A 17324-nucleotide genomic window follows, 5' to 3' on the forward strand; every position below is an offset into this window, starting at 1 on the left:
TTTCAAGAAAAGAATTTTCTCAGTTTATTGCTCCATAAGCACGTGAAAACTTTATTGCTTTATGGAGCAATAAACTGAGAAAATTCTTTTCTTGAAAAAGGTGTGCTGACCTGGACTTTTTTACTGTATCGTTGAAGTTTGGATGTTGGGGCTCAGCATCCACAGGCCATAGCACCCACATCTTGGGTAAGGTGTGCCACCTCCGCACTTGAACTTTATCTGTAGCATGGATCAGGGGGAGGCCCTAGAGCTGCCCAGCCGTACTTGCGTCTGTGCAGACTGCGCAGCCACAGCCAGCTCGGGCGGACATTTTGCAGGTGGCATGAGAGCCCGACCCGGGCTGTGGGGTCGGGAGCCAGTTCGGGGGATATTGAGCAGCGGGGACCCGGCGAAACTGCACGGAGGCCGCGGATGGCGTCCTCCGTGCATTCAAATTAGCTACAGGTACTGAACTTTTTTTTTTCCCTTTGGCCTCGTAAGTACTTTAACAAGATACTTATCCAATGACAGTTGTTTTGCCTACTTTTAAGGAATTCATGGAAATGTGACTTCGCACAGTCTCTGCAATCTGAGTACAATTAAAGTACAATCCTGCAGCCTCAAAGGGAGAAGAACCAATGGTTCAGTTGTGAGGACGCGATGCACGTACCGTATATGCTTTTTTGCTTGTATTTCAAGGCATTGCTTGTATATCAAGTCAAAATGTCATAAAATGTTTTGCTTGTATTGCAAAGTGCTCTAAAACCAAGTTACTCTCAATCCAAGGTTTTACTGTACTTCCAAGTAGAGATGGTCGATAAAATGTAAATATTCATATACATTATTTTATTATTTATTGTATTTATAAAGTGCCAACATATTATGCAGCTCTGCACAATAGATAAATGTGTTAACATACAAGGCAGGATATACAAGGAGCTCACAACAAACAAGATCCTGCACATGATTTGAAACATTCTAAGTTTATGCAAATGTTATGTTAAATATGCAATCAAATGCAACTGCTGCCCCGTTTGCCTTGAGTAGGTGTTTGTAACAGCTGTTGCCGTCTATACTTTTGTAACCTTTTAACCAGCTCCCAACCGCCTAACACCAATGGGCGGTGGGAGCATGGGTGCCTGGGGAACGCCTTATGCCAATTGGCGTCAAAGTGCGGTGGGAGGGTTTAGCAGGGAGTGCGTGCTCGCTTGTGTGCATTCCCTGCACATCAACACTGCAGGGATCTTTCATCAGCCTGCCAGCTGAGAACGGAGAACGGAGTTTGCAGGCTGTTGAGAAAAAAAAAGCAAATTTGTGCAGCGCTGCGATCTAGCGCAGCGCTGTACAGGGGACAGCCCTGTCACTTAACTGTCCCTCCTAACGGCTCCCAATCTAATCCGTCCCATAGGCTGATGCCTACGAGAGTGGAGTATAGTGAATGGATTGCAGTCTAGGGCCAATTTAGGGGGAAAGAGTAAATTAAAGGACACAAGGTTTTTTATTACAAAAGATAAACAATTTTAACCACTTCAGCCTTCAGTCATGTTTCACTTTATGCATCCGAGCAATTTTCACCTCCCATTTATTTGCCAATAACTTTATCACTACTTATCACAATGAATTGATCTATATCTTGTTTTTTACGCCACTAATTAGGCTTTCTTTCAGTGGTACATTTTACTATGAGATACTTTACTGTAAATGCATTTTAACAGGAAGAATAAAAAAATTAATTATTTCTCAGTTCTCGCCCATTATAGTTTTAAAATACATGCCTCCATAATTAAAACCCATGTATTGTATTTGCCTAATAGTCCTGGGTATTACACCATTTAAATTATGTCCCTATCACAATGTATGGCGACAATATTTTATTTGTAATTAAAAGTGCATTAATTCTGTTTTGCATCCATCACTATTTACAAGCTTATAATAAAAAAAAAAAAATAGAAATATTTCATCCTTACATGGATATTTAAAAAGTTTAGACCCTTAGGTAAATATTTTACATGTAGATGTAGTTTTATTATTTGGGCACAAGATGGCAACCATGAGTGTTTACATGATGTCACTCTAAGCGTAACATGTAAGCTTAGAGGGAGGTAGGGGGAGGTAAGAGGCAGAAAGAGCGAGGCTTCTGAGAGAAGCAGTCGCCTTTTCTGCAGGGGAAAGGGATCAATGATCAGGCACCATGTCCCGATTCATTGATCCCTGGACTAACGAACTGCAGCCCGAGAGCACGCGTGCACACGCGCGATTGGCCGCTGGAGCGCACATGGCCTTTTGGACGTAGCCTCTACGTCCAGAGGGCTTAAAGAGACACTGAAGCAAAAAAAAAAAAAAAAATAGGATATAGTGAATTGGTTGTGTACTATGAATAATTACTAAAAGATTAGCAGCAAAGAAAATATTCTCATACTTTTATTTTCAGGTATATAGTGTTTTTTCTAACATTGCATCATTCTATAATATGTGCAGATTACACAACACTCAGCATTCAAAATGAGTCTTTCAGAGCAGTTTGTGAAGTAATGACCTCTCCTCTAGCAGATAAAAATAAAACTGTTCACTTACAGTTGAGATAATAAAAGTCAGATAACAGCCCTCTCCACGACTAAACTTAGTCGGAGAGCTTAATGGCTTGTTTGCATAGAGATAACAACTGGAGTTTCTCAACTCTTCCTGTACTGGAAACAATTAGACTGATGTATCCGATCTTAATGTTTTATTTCTTAGCTGTACTACACATACAAATCATAATATCATAATTTTTTTTTCGCTTCAGTGTCTCTTTAAATGGTTAATTAATTGAAAAGAAAAATCGCAGCAGCAATCAGAGACCACCAAACGAAAACTCTATCAGTGGCAAGAAAAGGAGGTAGAATTCATTTGGGTGCCAAGTTGTATGGCCGAACTGTTAAAGTGGCAAAGTGCTGGATTGTAAAAGATGGCCTGGTCACTAAGGGGGTATAAACTTCTGGTCCTCAAGGGTTTAATCATACCATATTAAAGAAAGCTACTTGATTGTAGTGCTGGAGCCCATGGTCTTTTGTGGCCACTGAAGACCATGCTCTGTGTCATGTACTGCCCTAAGAATAGGCTTGACTTATACTTCTATAGACCGGTCAATCGACCTATTACATATTTACAGAATAATACTCAAGCATCTCTTGAGGCTTTTTGTTTTCTTGCTGTTAGTACATGATATTCTACACATGATATGACATCATATATCTGTTCTTCCATCCTGGTCTGGTACGCTGCCTCCTCCACCAGTGACAGACACAAAGATGATCATCAGATCAGCGGAGAAAATCATCGGGAAACCACTCCCCCCCTCTGGACAACCTCTACAACTCCAGACTGTGCTCCAGAGCTTTGAGGATCTCCAACGATCCCTCACACCCAGGCCACCGCTTCTTCAGTTGGCTCCCTTCGGTCCATCGCCACCAAGACCTCAAGGCACAGGAACAGCTTTTCCCCCTCAGCTGTCAACTCACTGAATTCTCTTCACTCACTTTCTCCCCCCACAGTAACCCCAGCGCCCCCCCCCCGCCCCCCCCCCTCCTTAGGTTGTTCTTCCTTTCTTAAACTGAAACTGATAATACACGTTTGCAATGCTGAACATTGAACCTTGTACATATTTGTGATCGAATTCTGTGTCATAAGGCCATATTTGATAGATTATGCTACCCGGTTATCTCTTTATATGTTAATTGTGTCTCCATAGAATATTCTGTGTCCTATCCTGTACTTGAGCCATGTTCATGCCAAGCCCAATTCCGGCCCAGTCATGCTTGGCAAAATAAAAATGATTCTGATATTGATCTGAGGGGGGGCTTTTGTGATAATTTTGAGTTTTTTGATATTATACAGTATCGCAGTATCCAAACTTGCTGTATACAGTGTGTTTATGGCTAATGTGTGAATATGTGCACATTGTAAAAATACTGACCAGGTGCAGTGTTAACCAGTTCGGCCTATCTGGACGAGCTTCCTCGTCCAGATAGGCACTGCTGCTGCCGCCGCCTCGTGCGCGCGATCGGGCGCGCCCCCGCGCGCGCTCCCGCTGCCCGCCGCTAGCCCCCCGATCAGTGAATGGGAATATAATTCCCATTCACCGATCTATCTTCCCCGCAGAAATACCGACGCTTTCTCTCCAGAGAGCGCGGTATTTCTTCCCCCAGGAAACATTTCCCCTGCTTTTAAGTTCCTAGATGCGAAATCGTTCGCATCTAGGACTTTTTTCACTGTGGCCATCTTGTGGCCGAATAGTAAACTGCACCACAATTCATTTTTAATTAAAAAAAATATATATTTTACATTTAAAATTAACAGTTTCCCTCCCACACCAAAAATTACCCACATACACTTTTTTTTATTAAAAATAAAAATAAAAAATACAATTAAAAAAAAACAAAAACAACATAGTTAGTTACCCAAGGGTCTGAACTTTTTAAATATGCATGTCAAGAGAATATGTTATTATATTATTTAAAATTATAAGCTTATAAATAGTGATGGACGCAAATTGAAAAAATGCACCTTTATTTCTAAATGAAATATCGGCACCATAAATTGTGATAGGGACATCGTTTAAATGGTGTAATAAGCGGGACAGATGGGCAAATAAAATACATGAGTTTTAATTACGCTAGCGTATATTAATTTCAAACTATAATGACCAAAAACTGAGAAATAATGAATTTTTTTCATTTCTTTCTTAATCTTCCTGTTAAAATAGATTTAGAAAAAAATAATTCTTAGCAAAATGTAGCACCTAAAGAAAGCCTAATTAGTGGCGGAAAAAACAAGATATAGATCAATTCATTGTAATAAGTAGCAATAAAGTTATAGGCGAATGAATGGGAGGTGAACGTTGCTCGGATGCATGAGATTTTCAGACTGCGGTGCTGAACCGGTTAATGCAACATAGCACTCTCCGGTCTCCTGTAATGCACATAACTATTAGGGTAGAGAGGTCATAGCAGAGCTCTGTCACAGGAGGAGGGGGTGCATATATACTACAGTATATACTGAAAAACACCAGATACGGGTACATACAGTATGTTTATTCAGGCCTGTCTAGGCAAATGCACTTGAACCTCAAAACTATCATGACGGGATCACTTTTAGAGGAATGCATTATGGTAAATAATTCCTTCCACGGCCGGAGTGTAAATCCTTTTTATCAGATGTAATGCTGGGAACACTATAAGATTTTCTAGCTGATTTACTGTCAGATCGATTATTTCCAACATGTATGATTTACTTTCAAATCGATTTCCGAACATTTTCCGATCGATTTCCAATTCAAGTTAATGGAAATCGATTGAAAAATGCTCGGTGATCGATCGGAAAGCAAATCGGACATGTTGGAAATAATCGATCTGACAGTAAATCGACCATAAAATCTCATAGTGTGTACCCAGCATAAGAGTGCCGTCATGTCTCTATCACTGACATTACACTTAACAGTTGGCCAACACAGTATTTGTATTCCATACATGCAAAGTGATTATTAGACACTTACCTGACTGGCTGTGGGGCGTCTCTTGGGATCCCACTGTAGAGTGTCTCTCATTAGTGTCAGAGCCTCTTCACTAGCATTGGGTATCAGAGTCTTCAGGTTTATGGGAACACACTGCGGAAAGCGGAAATTCATAGCTGCTGCAAGCTGATAGCCTTCAGGCCAATCACTCTAAGGATTACAAGAAATAATTGTTTACTTTTACATAAGACCATCGCATATAGCTGTTGTTATACTGTTTTAAATTAGCATTAAGTTGACAATGAATCTATTTATGTTTATGTCTACCAATGCACTGAACAACTTACCTTCTTTGGTGTACCCAGAACCTGGCAGATTTTGAAGATCTGGTCGACCTCACTTGTTCCAGGAAAGAGAGGCCTCAGAGTATACAATTCAGCCATTATGCTCCCAACCGCCCATAGGTCTATGGGAGAGCTGTACGTTAAAGATCTCAGAAGCACCTCGGGGGCCCTGTACCTGTAAAAACAACAACAATTTTGTAATAAAATGATGATAAATGTATAAAAAATGGTTCTGGTGTATAAAAGTCACATTGGCGGGTCTGGTTTGCTGCTTGTTACTACCCAAGACCTGACAGAAACCAAAAAATGTAGCTATGAAATGTACAGGTTTTCGTGTTAGCATTTTCATAGTGGTAGTGGACCTTACCTAATACCTAACACTAACAGCTCCCCTCCTAGTACCTAATACTGACACACACACCCCCTCCCTCCAGTGCCCAAACAACCGCAACACAAATTGAAATTACTAGCCAAACGGCTACTAATAGCTGATCCCCTACTGTAAGTACTAGCTGATCGGATACCCTACGTAGTAGTATCATGTGCCCAACTCACCATCTTGGCACTTGCATACCAATATTTTTCAATATTATTATTAGACACACGCCGAACCTTCCGCCCAAATGAACTGATACATAGGCCATTACGTACGCACTCAGTAGTAGAATGTATTTTTGGTCTGTACATAAGCTCCTTGGATAACTAATACAAAATGAATCACTTGTGTCTGAATTATTCAAAATAGATTTACTAGTATTTATCAGGGGCGTAGCAAAAGGGGTTGCAGAGGTTGCGACTGCATTGGGGCCCTTGGGCCAGAGGGGCCCCGAAGGGCCCTCCCTCAACTACAGTATTGGCTCTCTATTGATCCTGTGCTCATAATAATCACTTCTATAGATACTTTGAATTGTGGTAATCATTCACAAACTGTTCCCCATCCCTTCTTGTACCTTTGTGCACCGTATCAATTGTTACATAGAGTGCTTGGGGGGCACCATTGTAAAATGTTATATTATTTTGCAACATATTGTATTCTTTTATCTATATTAATACAACTGCAAAATGTATTGATTTGCTGCTTTACATTAGCAATGGTATATTTGCACACAAGAAAGATATGCTTAGGGGTGGTAGAGCTGCTATGAAATGGCCACTTTGTGCCTGGGACTGGGGGAAAACAACTATCATCCCCATGATCATACGTCTTCTGTCTCATAAGATCACTGTCCCATAATCCTAAACAGATGCTCAGAATATTAACTGCCTACTCTGCCTTATGCCGGGAATACACGATGCGTTTTTGCGTTAGTTTTTGCCGTCGTTTTCGCTTTCGATAGATTCTACTCTCGATTCACTGCTCGATTCCCCTCTCGATTCCTTATCTTTTCTTATCAATTACATTCACTTGAATGAGGAGAATCGAAACGAAAGTAGAATCGACCAGATCCAACAGGTTGGAATTTATCTATCGAACCCATCTATCTAAAGTAAAAACTTAACGTGTATTCCCAGCATTACATCTCCCAACACCCTGCAGATTCAGCTGACAAATTTGCCATATAGAATAAGACAGAATTACCATAATTAGCACAGCTTTACTGATCAAACTAATCCTTCTATTCAGTCTTCTTCTCCCTCCGCCTCCTAGGACAACTACAACAACCCCTACATCCACTGTCTGTTGGTGTATTTATGTAGCAAGTTATACAGTCTCTCTTTTTCTAGTTTTTTTTTTTTTCTCTTCCTCACACTACAATGAATCTTTTTAAAGTTGCATTTGTTCACGAGGAACCGGAAGTGCTTAACTAGTCGCACATACATTGGGGCCTCTTTTACACAGTTGTGGCCTGCGTCGCCCCACGTTAGGCTTCCCTGCCACAAGGGCATTGAAAGTCTATGGAGACTTGCACACTTAATGGGGTGCAATGCAGTGTGCCAGAAGTATTCAAACCACCACATTCCTGAGGCAGGGAACACACTTGACTGTTTTCGTGCGTGTTTTCTGCACGCAATGTTAATCAATGGGCTAGTTCACACTTAATATGTTGTTCACACGCAGAAAAAAAACTGATATTCTGCATCATGATTCTGCACATTTTGTCAGTTTTCTCTATCAATTACATCAGCTGCTGAGAAAAAAAACGCGCGTTTCCCTGCATAGAAACACACTTAGTGTGCAGAAAAAGTATGCAGAAAAACGTGCACAGAAAACTGAAAGACAAGTGTGTTCCCTGCCTGAAGCAAAGTCTGCAGTGTGGTGCTGCACGATCAGTGTCAACAAGTGACACAGTAAGTGTAACGGACAGGAGCGTGGTGCGATGCGGCGTTCATGTGCGGATTGACGGGAATCCCAGTGATGTCCTGCCCAGTGGGAAGTATGTCACTGCCACACAGTGGCACAGGGTTATATGTAGGCTGCTCACACAGCAATCTTCACGTGTAAAACTGGCCTGAATGCAGCGATCATTTGTTATTGTTCAATACTAACAACTAACATCGTTTATAGTCCAAACCAATAAGCCAGGATGGATCGGTCTACATGGACGATAACTGCTTTCTTTTGCCGTCATTGGGACACCTTTTTTGATTGATTCCCGTCTGTCTTGCAGTTTCGCGTCCATTTTGAACGATGATGGTCAAGAATGTGTATAGAGCTTTAGTCTAGAATCTCCAGACATGGCAAAGATAATTATCTCCCTGTTGATTTCTCTCTGGAGGAGAAGTTATTCTTAGATACATTAGATCTATATAGAATTATACAAATCTAGACTGCACTACCGCTTTTTGGAGGGTGACTTTTTTGCTTAAAAATTAACTTTCAATCTTTTTTTGGTACATGTTTGCTAGTAAGATTATGTAAGGCTTTAAAATTAGCCTGTTCACCAGCAATGCATCTTCCCCACTAGGTGGTGCTGTGTCTAATCATTCCTAGGTATGCAAATGGTAATAGTAAGAACAACTAATTTCAGTATAGCAAGGGTTGGAACTGCACTCTGGCACCATGGAACACATAATGGGGGTAGAAGCACAGGCAATTTAATTGTTGTTTCATCTGACCACGACACAGGGGACCGCGGGTCTTTCTCCCTGTCCGGATGAGCATTTGCAGGGGCCAGGCGAGCTTTTGGACCTTGTCTGGAGAGGCGGCATCCTCCTTTGGTCCGCATTTGCGGGGCCCGGTGGTGTGCATTGTCTGGTGGATTTATTTGCCTTGGCACTAGCGGAGCCTGGGCTAGCCGGGGTGGCCTTGGTGGTGATCCTTGGGTCCTTTTCTGCCTGGAACTTGGAGGCATTTGGGGACGGCCTTGTGGCCCTTTCCTGGCTGGGAGCGACTGTGGTGTGCAGCCACAGGTCCTCACTAGGCTGTTGTCGTGGCCTGGGCTGACCGCTGACCGGCTGCGGAGAGCTGCTGCTTTGCACCGGTTGAGCTGGTTGGCACAGCCCGGTTGGTCGTGGTGGTTGGGATGTTTGGCACAGTTTGGAGTTTATGGAGAGGTGTGGAGCTTTGGATTGTCCCACTGTGGAAGTTTGTGGAGGGTGTGGATGGTTTTGGGCTGGGCGCTTTCTGCTTGGATGTGGGTGGGGGCCGTTTGTTTGTTTAGCTATTTATTTTTCCTTCTCTGTGGTGCCTTTTGTGCATCGCCCTGTTGTCTCCCTGTGGGCACCTGTATCTGTTACTGTCGGGAAGCAGCTTGCTGGCTGGCCGGAGGTGACTTAAGGTCGGGGGTTGCCGGGGAGGGGGTGATTGGGGACAGTGCTGAATGGGTGTGTGGATATGTAGTGCACTATTTATTTGAATATATAGCATAATCACTATATCACCTCATGTTGGCTGTTATTATTGGTATTTTCTTTTGATTATCATTAATAAAATACAACTCTTCAAACTGTGATGCACACTTTACCCGACATGAGGCGCACTGCTGTGAAGCCTTAAAATCAGTCGGGATATACCCTGTAGGTATGCTGAGTTTGAAAAAAAAAAAAAGCACAGGCATGTGATATGATTTAAAGGAAGAGCCGGGGTGCCACCAGGTCTGGCCGGGCCACAGCACCCATTGCTTCTGCCTGCTCATAGAGAGAGCCATTATTGCAAGTGCATAGAATATGTTTTGCTTACCTGCTATGTATATCTGCATTCTCCATCCTTGCAAGTGAAACACTTTTAAACAAGTTTGTTTATTGGCATTACACATTGTAGTGACTATAGTTGGTTGGTCTACAATGGTGTGAGGGTCTTTAGGTCCTGACAAAGTGCCCATCAAGGCACATGTTGACCCTGCATCTCTTTCTCCTCCCAGGCTTTGGAGCATCATTTGTACAGGCTATACGGCTACATTTTACATATGGAATTATAAACTTAAACATAGTGGAATAGAACTAGCGATTTAAAATAATTGTATCATGCCCAGTTTGCTCCATCTTTACTGTTCACTTCAAATGTCTAATTTATATTGAGTGATGGACCGGAAACGTGAGACTGTTCCTATGTCAAAAGGATAACTTTGACTACGTTGTCTCTAATTAACACTAATCACTGAAATGTCATAGTACAAATATTCCTACAGAAAACAGCCTTCATAGGAGTAACCAGATGGTGTGTACTATAAAAACACATAATCAGACAGGAAACATCAGGTTCATTCCATAACAAGTGACTACTCAGTTTCTCTGATGATTTAGAGATGTTAGATATGCTGTAGCTTAATTTAATTTAGCCACCTGCAACAGCCCATTTCTTCCTATCTACAGAGAGCAACTTCTTAATCCTGAGTGAGGACAGGTCTAATCTCCTCACCTGCCTAATGAGTGGTTACCTAGGTGGTAACCCGTGTTTGTGAGTATTACCATCTCACTGTTTCATTTATCCAATCAATTTTGACATACTACACCATATTGGGCTCTCAATTTCTCTTCAACCTGTAACACCAAGGCTTGATATAGAAATATATGTAGGTTAAGAACACTAATGGTATACAATATTTTTAGGAGTGATCATTTTGTTGACAAACAGGCAGGGGATTGAAGAAACGTACTTACCATCGAGTAGATACGTAATCTGTGTAAGGTGGCTGAGATCGCAGTTCTCGCACTAACCCAAAATCAGCTATTTTCACAAGGTCCGGTCCCATACACAGAAGATTTTCAGGTTTCATGTCCCGATGAAAAAACCCTAATCCAGTTACATGAAGAATGGAATGAGAACACAACACACATATTTGAAAAGTTTACCTGTATAGCATGAAGTTTTGAAATTAAAATATAAAGCCTAAGCCCTGAGAAGAATCTGAATATATTGTCATTTGTTTGCTTTTTTTTTTTTTTTTTTTTAATTCCTATGTCTCCAAATATCTGGAAATGAATTATACTACAACAATTGCAGCTCTAAACTGAAACATTTAGTCCACATTTGCCTGTTGCACACCTGTCCAGAGGTACTATGCAGCAGAATAGGGGATCCCAGCCAACTCAACAGCAAAAGTAAATTCCTGTGTTAGAATAAATATAATAGAATAAATAGCATACAGGACTTTACCCATGCTGGTGTGCAGCCTGCAATTTACTTTTGCTGCTAAGCTGGAACATGGTCATGCAAAAGGCGATAGTTTCAAAACTGCTGCCTGTAACTATTGTTCTGGGTGACAACGGCTTAAAGTGTGTACAGATGCCTTGTTACAGATTTCTAATAAAACCACAGAACAATCTCCATCTGGCTTTGTACAGTGCAGTAAATAACAGAGACACAGAGTTTATAACTGAAAAACTGAGAGGATAAATGAGGCCTTTATATATGAATCTGGTCAAGTTATGCAGTTATGTTTTAATGACCAATGTGTATATTTCCATTATGCATTCAGCTACATACAGGGCCGGTTCTCTATGAAGCAAGGTGAAACATTTGCATCAGACGCAGAGATTAAAGGGGCAGCAGGTTTGTACTGTGTTTACACTTACAGCATGCAGTCAGAGTAGGAGGAGAAGTGAGGGGAGAGCGAGCGAGGGGAAGAGGTCATCATTGAGGAAAAGCAGCTTGTTGTGCTGTGTGAGGAGTCTGGCAGTGTGTGAGGAGTGGGGAGGCAGGAGAGCAGCAGTGTTTCATTTGACTTGCACAGCAGAAGGATGGAGGTTACACTGCTGTCCTGACAGAGGAGGAATTTAATGGCTGAGGGTGAGCAGTTTGTTTGTCACAGACTCACAGCCATCCAGTGTGCTATTGTGTTGAGCTGCAGCATGTCATGTGAGAACATTAAATGAAGCAGAGTAAATTGTCATTGCAAATCGAGGGGGAGCATCCTTAAAAGTTTGCTTCAGGCAACAAGAAGTCTACAACCGGCCCTGGCTATATACACTATAGGATAATATCTCAACTTCTTCTAACACTCTCTAATAAGGACCATAAATGGACATGGTATACTGAATAACTGCTAGATATAAATGCATGCATGCTAGGTAAGGCTTCAAGAAAATAATAACAATAACAAGTACTGTAACTAAAATTCAGTTAAAGGAGACTTCCATGATGCATTATGCGACTATCGCACAATCCATATCAATTACTGCTACTAACTTTAAACACCTTTTTACCATTGCTTATAATGCCCTTTGAAAGGTCTGTTTTTTCACTGCTATGTCTGTGTCATGTCCTGAGTTTGATAAGTGCTTTGATAAGGTGGATCTAAAATTCATGCTAGGCTACAAGTTCTCACAGGCAGAACCCTAACATTCTAATATTTTTCAATGTGACTCTATTGTTTATGGATCTCTCAATTACACGGTTTGTCTCTTAAAGGACCATTATTGAAAATCAGGAAGATGCCAGCATCTTTGTACAGATTCTTGCCTGGAACTGTGTTTGTTAAGAATGTAGGAAACACTGAAGATCCCCAATGGGAGATAGACTAGTTCAAAATCTGTCTGGTTTTGCCTATATACTAGAATGTATAGATACAAAGTAAATAATGGTGCATGTCAGTCAAAAAAATTGTACATCCAAGGTGTGTGCGTTAACACAAATGTAACATTTGTTTTGAGATTGTGGTCCTTTAGGGTGTTTCTCCAACAAAGTCCCAGGAATGAGTCAGGGTGCTGACTAGTACAATTGGACTGGGCTGGTGGGGAACTGGGAGAATCCACCTACTGGTGAAGCAGCAGTAATCATCTCTTATCCATCCCCGTAAATTCCCACCAGACATGCCTGACTAGAAAGATTTGGATATATTCACGCCTCTTTGGTGAAACTGCTGTGCGTAGGAAGCACAGGGCAACTGTAATAGTACCTATGCCAGATATGTGGTGAGCATAGCACAAATAGCGCTACTTGCATTACTGGGTAATGTGTGTTGCTGTTGTACTACACATTATGCAAAGTTATGTGAGTTATGGAATTTGTGCAACACATGCGACGTAACTATCAGTAAAATTGCTTTGCATTACTTGCGCACAGCCATTTTACTGAAGCTATGTGAATACCTCATGGTTTGAACAGTTTTGACTTTTGAAGGACAAACAATTTAATGGGTAAAAACAATAGATTTTCTTTTTGAAAGCGCAATGCAATGACACATCATAGAATTCTCCTTTAAGATGCAAATGAACAAGGCATTTTGGATGCTTACCGTGTTTGTGCACAAAGGCTAAGCCTGAGAGCACCTGAAACATAATGTTCCTTATTTCATTCTCAGTGAACATCTTATTCTCTCTGAATGGTGGTGTAGGAAAGCAATAGCAGAAAGAAAAAACAGAATAAATAGTAATGAGAAGGAAACCACAATCACAAGGACACTTGATACCATTTAGAGTTTACTCTGTGAAGGATGTTAATGTGAAATCCATCAATGCCAGTCAATTTGTAGCTAAAAACCTTTTACCACACTGAAAACATCATATATAGGCTTTGTGCTTGTGTGTGTGTGCGTGTGCTCGTGTGTGTGCTTGTGTGTGTGCTCGTGTGTGTGTGGGTGTGTATATGTCTATATGTGTGTGTGTGTGTGTGTGCTCGTGTGTGCGTGTGTGGTGGGTGTGTGGTGCGTGTGTGTGTGTGCTCGTGTGTGATGTGTGTGTGTGTGTGTGTGTATATATGTGTGTGTGTGTGTGTGTGTGTGTGTGTGTGCTCGTGTGTGCGCTCGTGTGTGCGTGTGTGGTGGGTGTGTGGTGCGTGTGTGTGTGTGCTCGTGTGTGTGTGCTCGTGTGTGTGCTCGTGTGTGTGCTCGTGTGTGTGTGTATATGTCTATGTGTGTGTGTGTGTGTGTGCTCGTGTGTGTGTGTGTATATGTCTATATGTGTGTGTGTGTGTGTGTGTGTGCGTGTGTGGTGGGTGTGTGGTGCGTGTGTGTGTGTGCTCGTGTGTGGTGTGTGTGCTCGTGTGTGTGTGTGTGTGTGTGTATATGTCTGTGTGTGTGTGTGTGTGTGTGTGTGTGTATATGTCTATATGTGTGTGTGTGTGTGTGTGTGTGTGTGTGTGTGCTCGTGTGTGTGTGTGTGTGTGTGTGTGCTCGTGTGTGCGTGTGTGGTGGGTGTGTGGTGCGTGTGTGTGTGTGCTCGTGTGTGTGTGCTCGTGTGTGGTGTGTGTGTATATGTCTATGTATGTGTGTGTGTGTGTGTGTGTGTGTGTGTGTATGTGTGTGTGTGTGTGTGTGTGTGTGTGTGTGTGTGTGTGTGCTCGTGTGTGTGTGTGTGTGTGTGTGTGTATATGTCTATATGTGTGTGTGTGTGTGTGTGTGTGTGTGTGTGCTCGTGTGTGGTGTGTGTGCTCGTGTGTGGTGTGTGTGCTCGTGTGTGGTGTGTGTGCTCGTGTGTGTGTGTGTGCATATGTGTGTGCGTATGTGTGTGTGTGTGTGTGTGTGTGTGTGTGTGTGTGTGTGTGTGTGTGTGTGTGTGTGCCTGTGTCTGTGTCTGTGTGGGTCTGTGTGTGTCTTCATCAGAATCATATCGGAATGGTATCAATGGACCCCTCTGACAGCTGAAGCAAAAAAGAGAAAAATAAGGATAAAGAATGCAAGGTGCAGACACCAGTCTTGTACTATTAGATAATTGTGCATCTCAACATTAAATTGTTAAAGTGGAAGTCTTGTCACCTGCCACCCCTATTTTTAGGCGGTAGACACACTTTAAGGAGGATGCCTATTAGGAAAGAACCACCACAATGAAAGTTTTGGCATTCTGCTACCCAACTATGCACTTGTGTAATGACAGCAAAAGTAAAAAATACACTTAGGCTTCGTTAAAATGAATGTGCAGAACACACATGCATACTTTTGCATGTAGATTTTCAAATATCACATGCTTTCATATTCATTCTTTTTCATTTTGTAAAAAAAAAAAAAAATAGAAAGAACATGCCCTCTGTCCACAAAAAGGCTGTAGAGGCCGAATGCAGGAAATTGCATGTGAAGCAGTCAAGTGTGAAGGCTACCTTAGTGTAAACATGCTTAGAAATTACATTGACAGGAATCTACTCCTTTAACACAAGCTGGCTTCTAACAATCATTACCTGACTGCCGTGACTGATTGGTCAAAAGCTGTATGCAAAGTAATAACGACCATTAGAAATATAGGCAGATGAAAGAGATCAAGTTAAAGGGAACCTGAGCTGAGAAGGATACGGAGGCTGCCAGATTTATTTCCTTTTAAACAATACCAGGTGCCTGGAAGTCCTCCTGATCTGCATGCAGCAGATCAGGTACTCTGTCTCAGCTGACTCCGTTTTTACTGCATTAACTATATGCTTGTTCCAGGGTTTTGACTGGAACAGACACTACTTATGGCAGAAGATAAACAGGGCTGTAAGGCAACTGGCATTGTTTACAAGAAAATTAATATGGCAGCCTCCATATCCCTCTCATCTCAGATTCCCTTTAGAAGGGTGATCTACATCCAACATCAGCAGCCCTGCTGACAGAAAATGAGGTTTCAGGCACTCAAAGATGGCATTTCTGACATGTTTTTCCTGCACAACATACATTGTAGATTTTATTTTGCTGCCACTAGATGAAGGATGAAGGGTAGCAGATTGTCAACATTTTTGTGTACATAATCCTTCACACAAGATATGAAACTGGATGGAGATACACATTACCAAAGCAAAACATTCCAGAAGTTAAGCACCACTCTCTCTGTATAAACCTACCGTGCTTATGGACAAAGGCTAGGCCTTGTAAAATCTGATACATAATGTTTCTGATGACTGACTCAGGAAACAACTTATTTCTGTGAAGAGACAAGTTAAACACTTCAAGTAATGCTTCAGGTAAGCTAGTATAAATCATAAAGGGACTCCGAGCACCTCTCATGGACATGCCTTTAAGACTCAGACTCCGAGTAGTTAAAGATGCATACCTTTCTGTAGCTTGTGCTCTCCTCTTTCATTTGATGCATGAATCGCCATTCTACACCAAATAGTTTTCGTTCGATTTCAATTTAAAAATTGCGGCTGCACTCTTGGCTATGTTATAACTTCCGGGTCACCCCTGTCTTCTCTCTTAGAGAAGTGCATCACTGAATGAAGCAGGAAGAGGAAGTGACATGCATGGCCATTGCAAAAGGCTCCTCCAGAGGGGCCATAGCACAAGTCATCTGGCTTAAAGGCATGCCCATGAGGGGTGCTCGGAGTCCCTTTAAGAGCACATTCTTGTATGTGGCAGTACTTTCCACTAAAAACCACAATCTCACACAGCTTTCTGATGGTCACATGCTTGGCATACACAGACACTACAAAAAGTATCCATGACACATTGGCCCTGATGCAAGAAATTTTCCCCTTACTTATCTCACCATTGACCTGTTGCTACAGAGACAGAAAATTTCATTTTGCCGGTTTTAACCTCAAAATTGCCAATCATGTTCAAGGGTTTAATAGAATTTAAAGCACACTGAAGTGAGAAAATGTTGTATACTTACCTCAGTAGCTGGAAGCCTGTGGATAGTCCAGATGCTTTGCAGATCCTCATGGAGCTCACCATTCCGGCGAAGGGTCCAACTTCATCTTTTGGACATGTTCCTGGCCTCGGGCAAGTGCATCTGAGCTGGGCATGCTTAAGTAAAGACCTCACAAGCCCAGTAGGGAGAAGACAAAGGATTTTATGCCCAGTCCGGATGCGCTTGTCCATGGCCGATCTTGAGCTCAGAAGAATTCTATTTGACTTGCTCGGGTCAGGGACCTGCGCTGGAAGGTGGACTGCAGGAGGAACATTGGGCCAGCCAGAGGCTTTCCATTACCGAGGTAAATATCTACCTTTTTTTATTCACTTTAAGTACCCTTAAAAACAGAGTCTGATTTGTTTGGATTTTTTGTGGTGAAAACAGGCAAAGTTACATTTGCTCTCCTTACAGCATCAGGCAACTTATTTTTATTTTTAGTATCTAGCAAATAAAAAGTACTTAGAATAAGTTGTCTCCGATTATGTGACTCTTTTTAATCTTATTTTTTTTGTACTTTTATGGATGTTTGAAAAGTTAAAATAGAAAGGGTAAAAAATTGATAAAGAGGGGTTAAAAGTCCTTCTCATACATGC

The 17324-nt window shown here is 41.8% G+C and overlaps 1 protein-coding gene across 6 annotated transcripts in view; it reads right to left on the reverse strand.

Annotated features, from left to right (window-relative positions):
- Nucleotides 1-17324, reverse strand: part of MAK (male germ cell associated kinase) — a 79501-nt gene that overhangs the window by 26631 nt on the left and 35546 nt on the right. For 4 of the 6 annotated variants that reach the window (XM_068236887.1, XM_068236891.1, XM_068236893.1 and 1 more), the window contains exons 5-8: nucleotides 13431-13513; nucleotides 10855-10987; nucleotides 5818-5989; nucleotides 5513-5680 (exon numbers count right to left, since the gene is read on the reverse strand). In XM_068236887.1, coding sequence (XP_068092988.1) covers nucleotides 5513-5680; nucleotides 5818-5989; nucleotides 10855-10987; nucleotides 13431-13513 — 556 coding nt within the window. Of the gene's footprint in view, nucleotides 1-5512; nucleotides 5681-5817; nucleotides 5990-10854; nucleotides 10988-13430; nucleotides 13514-15940; nucleotides 16021-17324 lie in introns of all 6 variants that reach the window. The other 2 variants (XM_068236890.1, XM_068236892.1) reach the window with 1 other exon arrangement.

The sequence above is a fragment of the Hyperolius riggenbachi genome, chromosome 5 (genome assembly GCF_040937935.1).
Source record: "Hyperolius riggenbachi isolate aHypRig1 chromosome 5, aHypRig1.pri, whole genome shotgun sequence".
In the NCBI taxonomy this organism is placed as follows: domain Eukaryota; kingdom Metazoa; phylum Chordata; class Amphibia; order Anura; family Hyperoliidae; genus Hyperolius; species Hyperolius riggenbachi.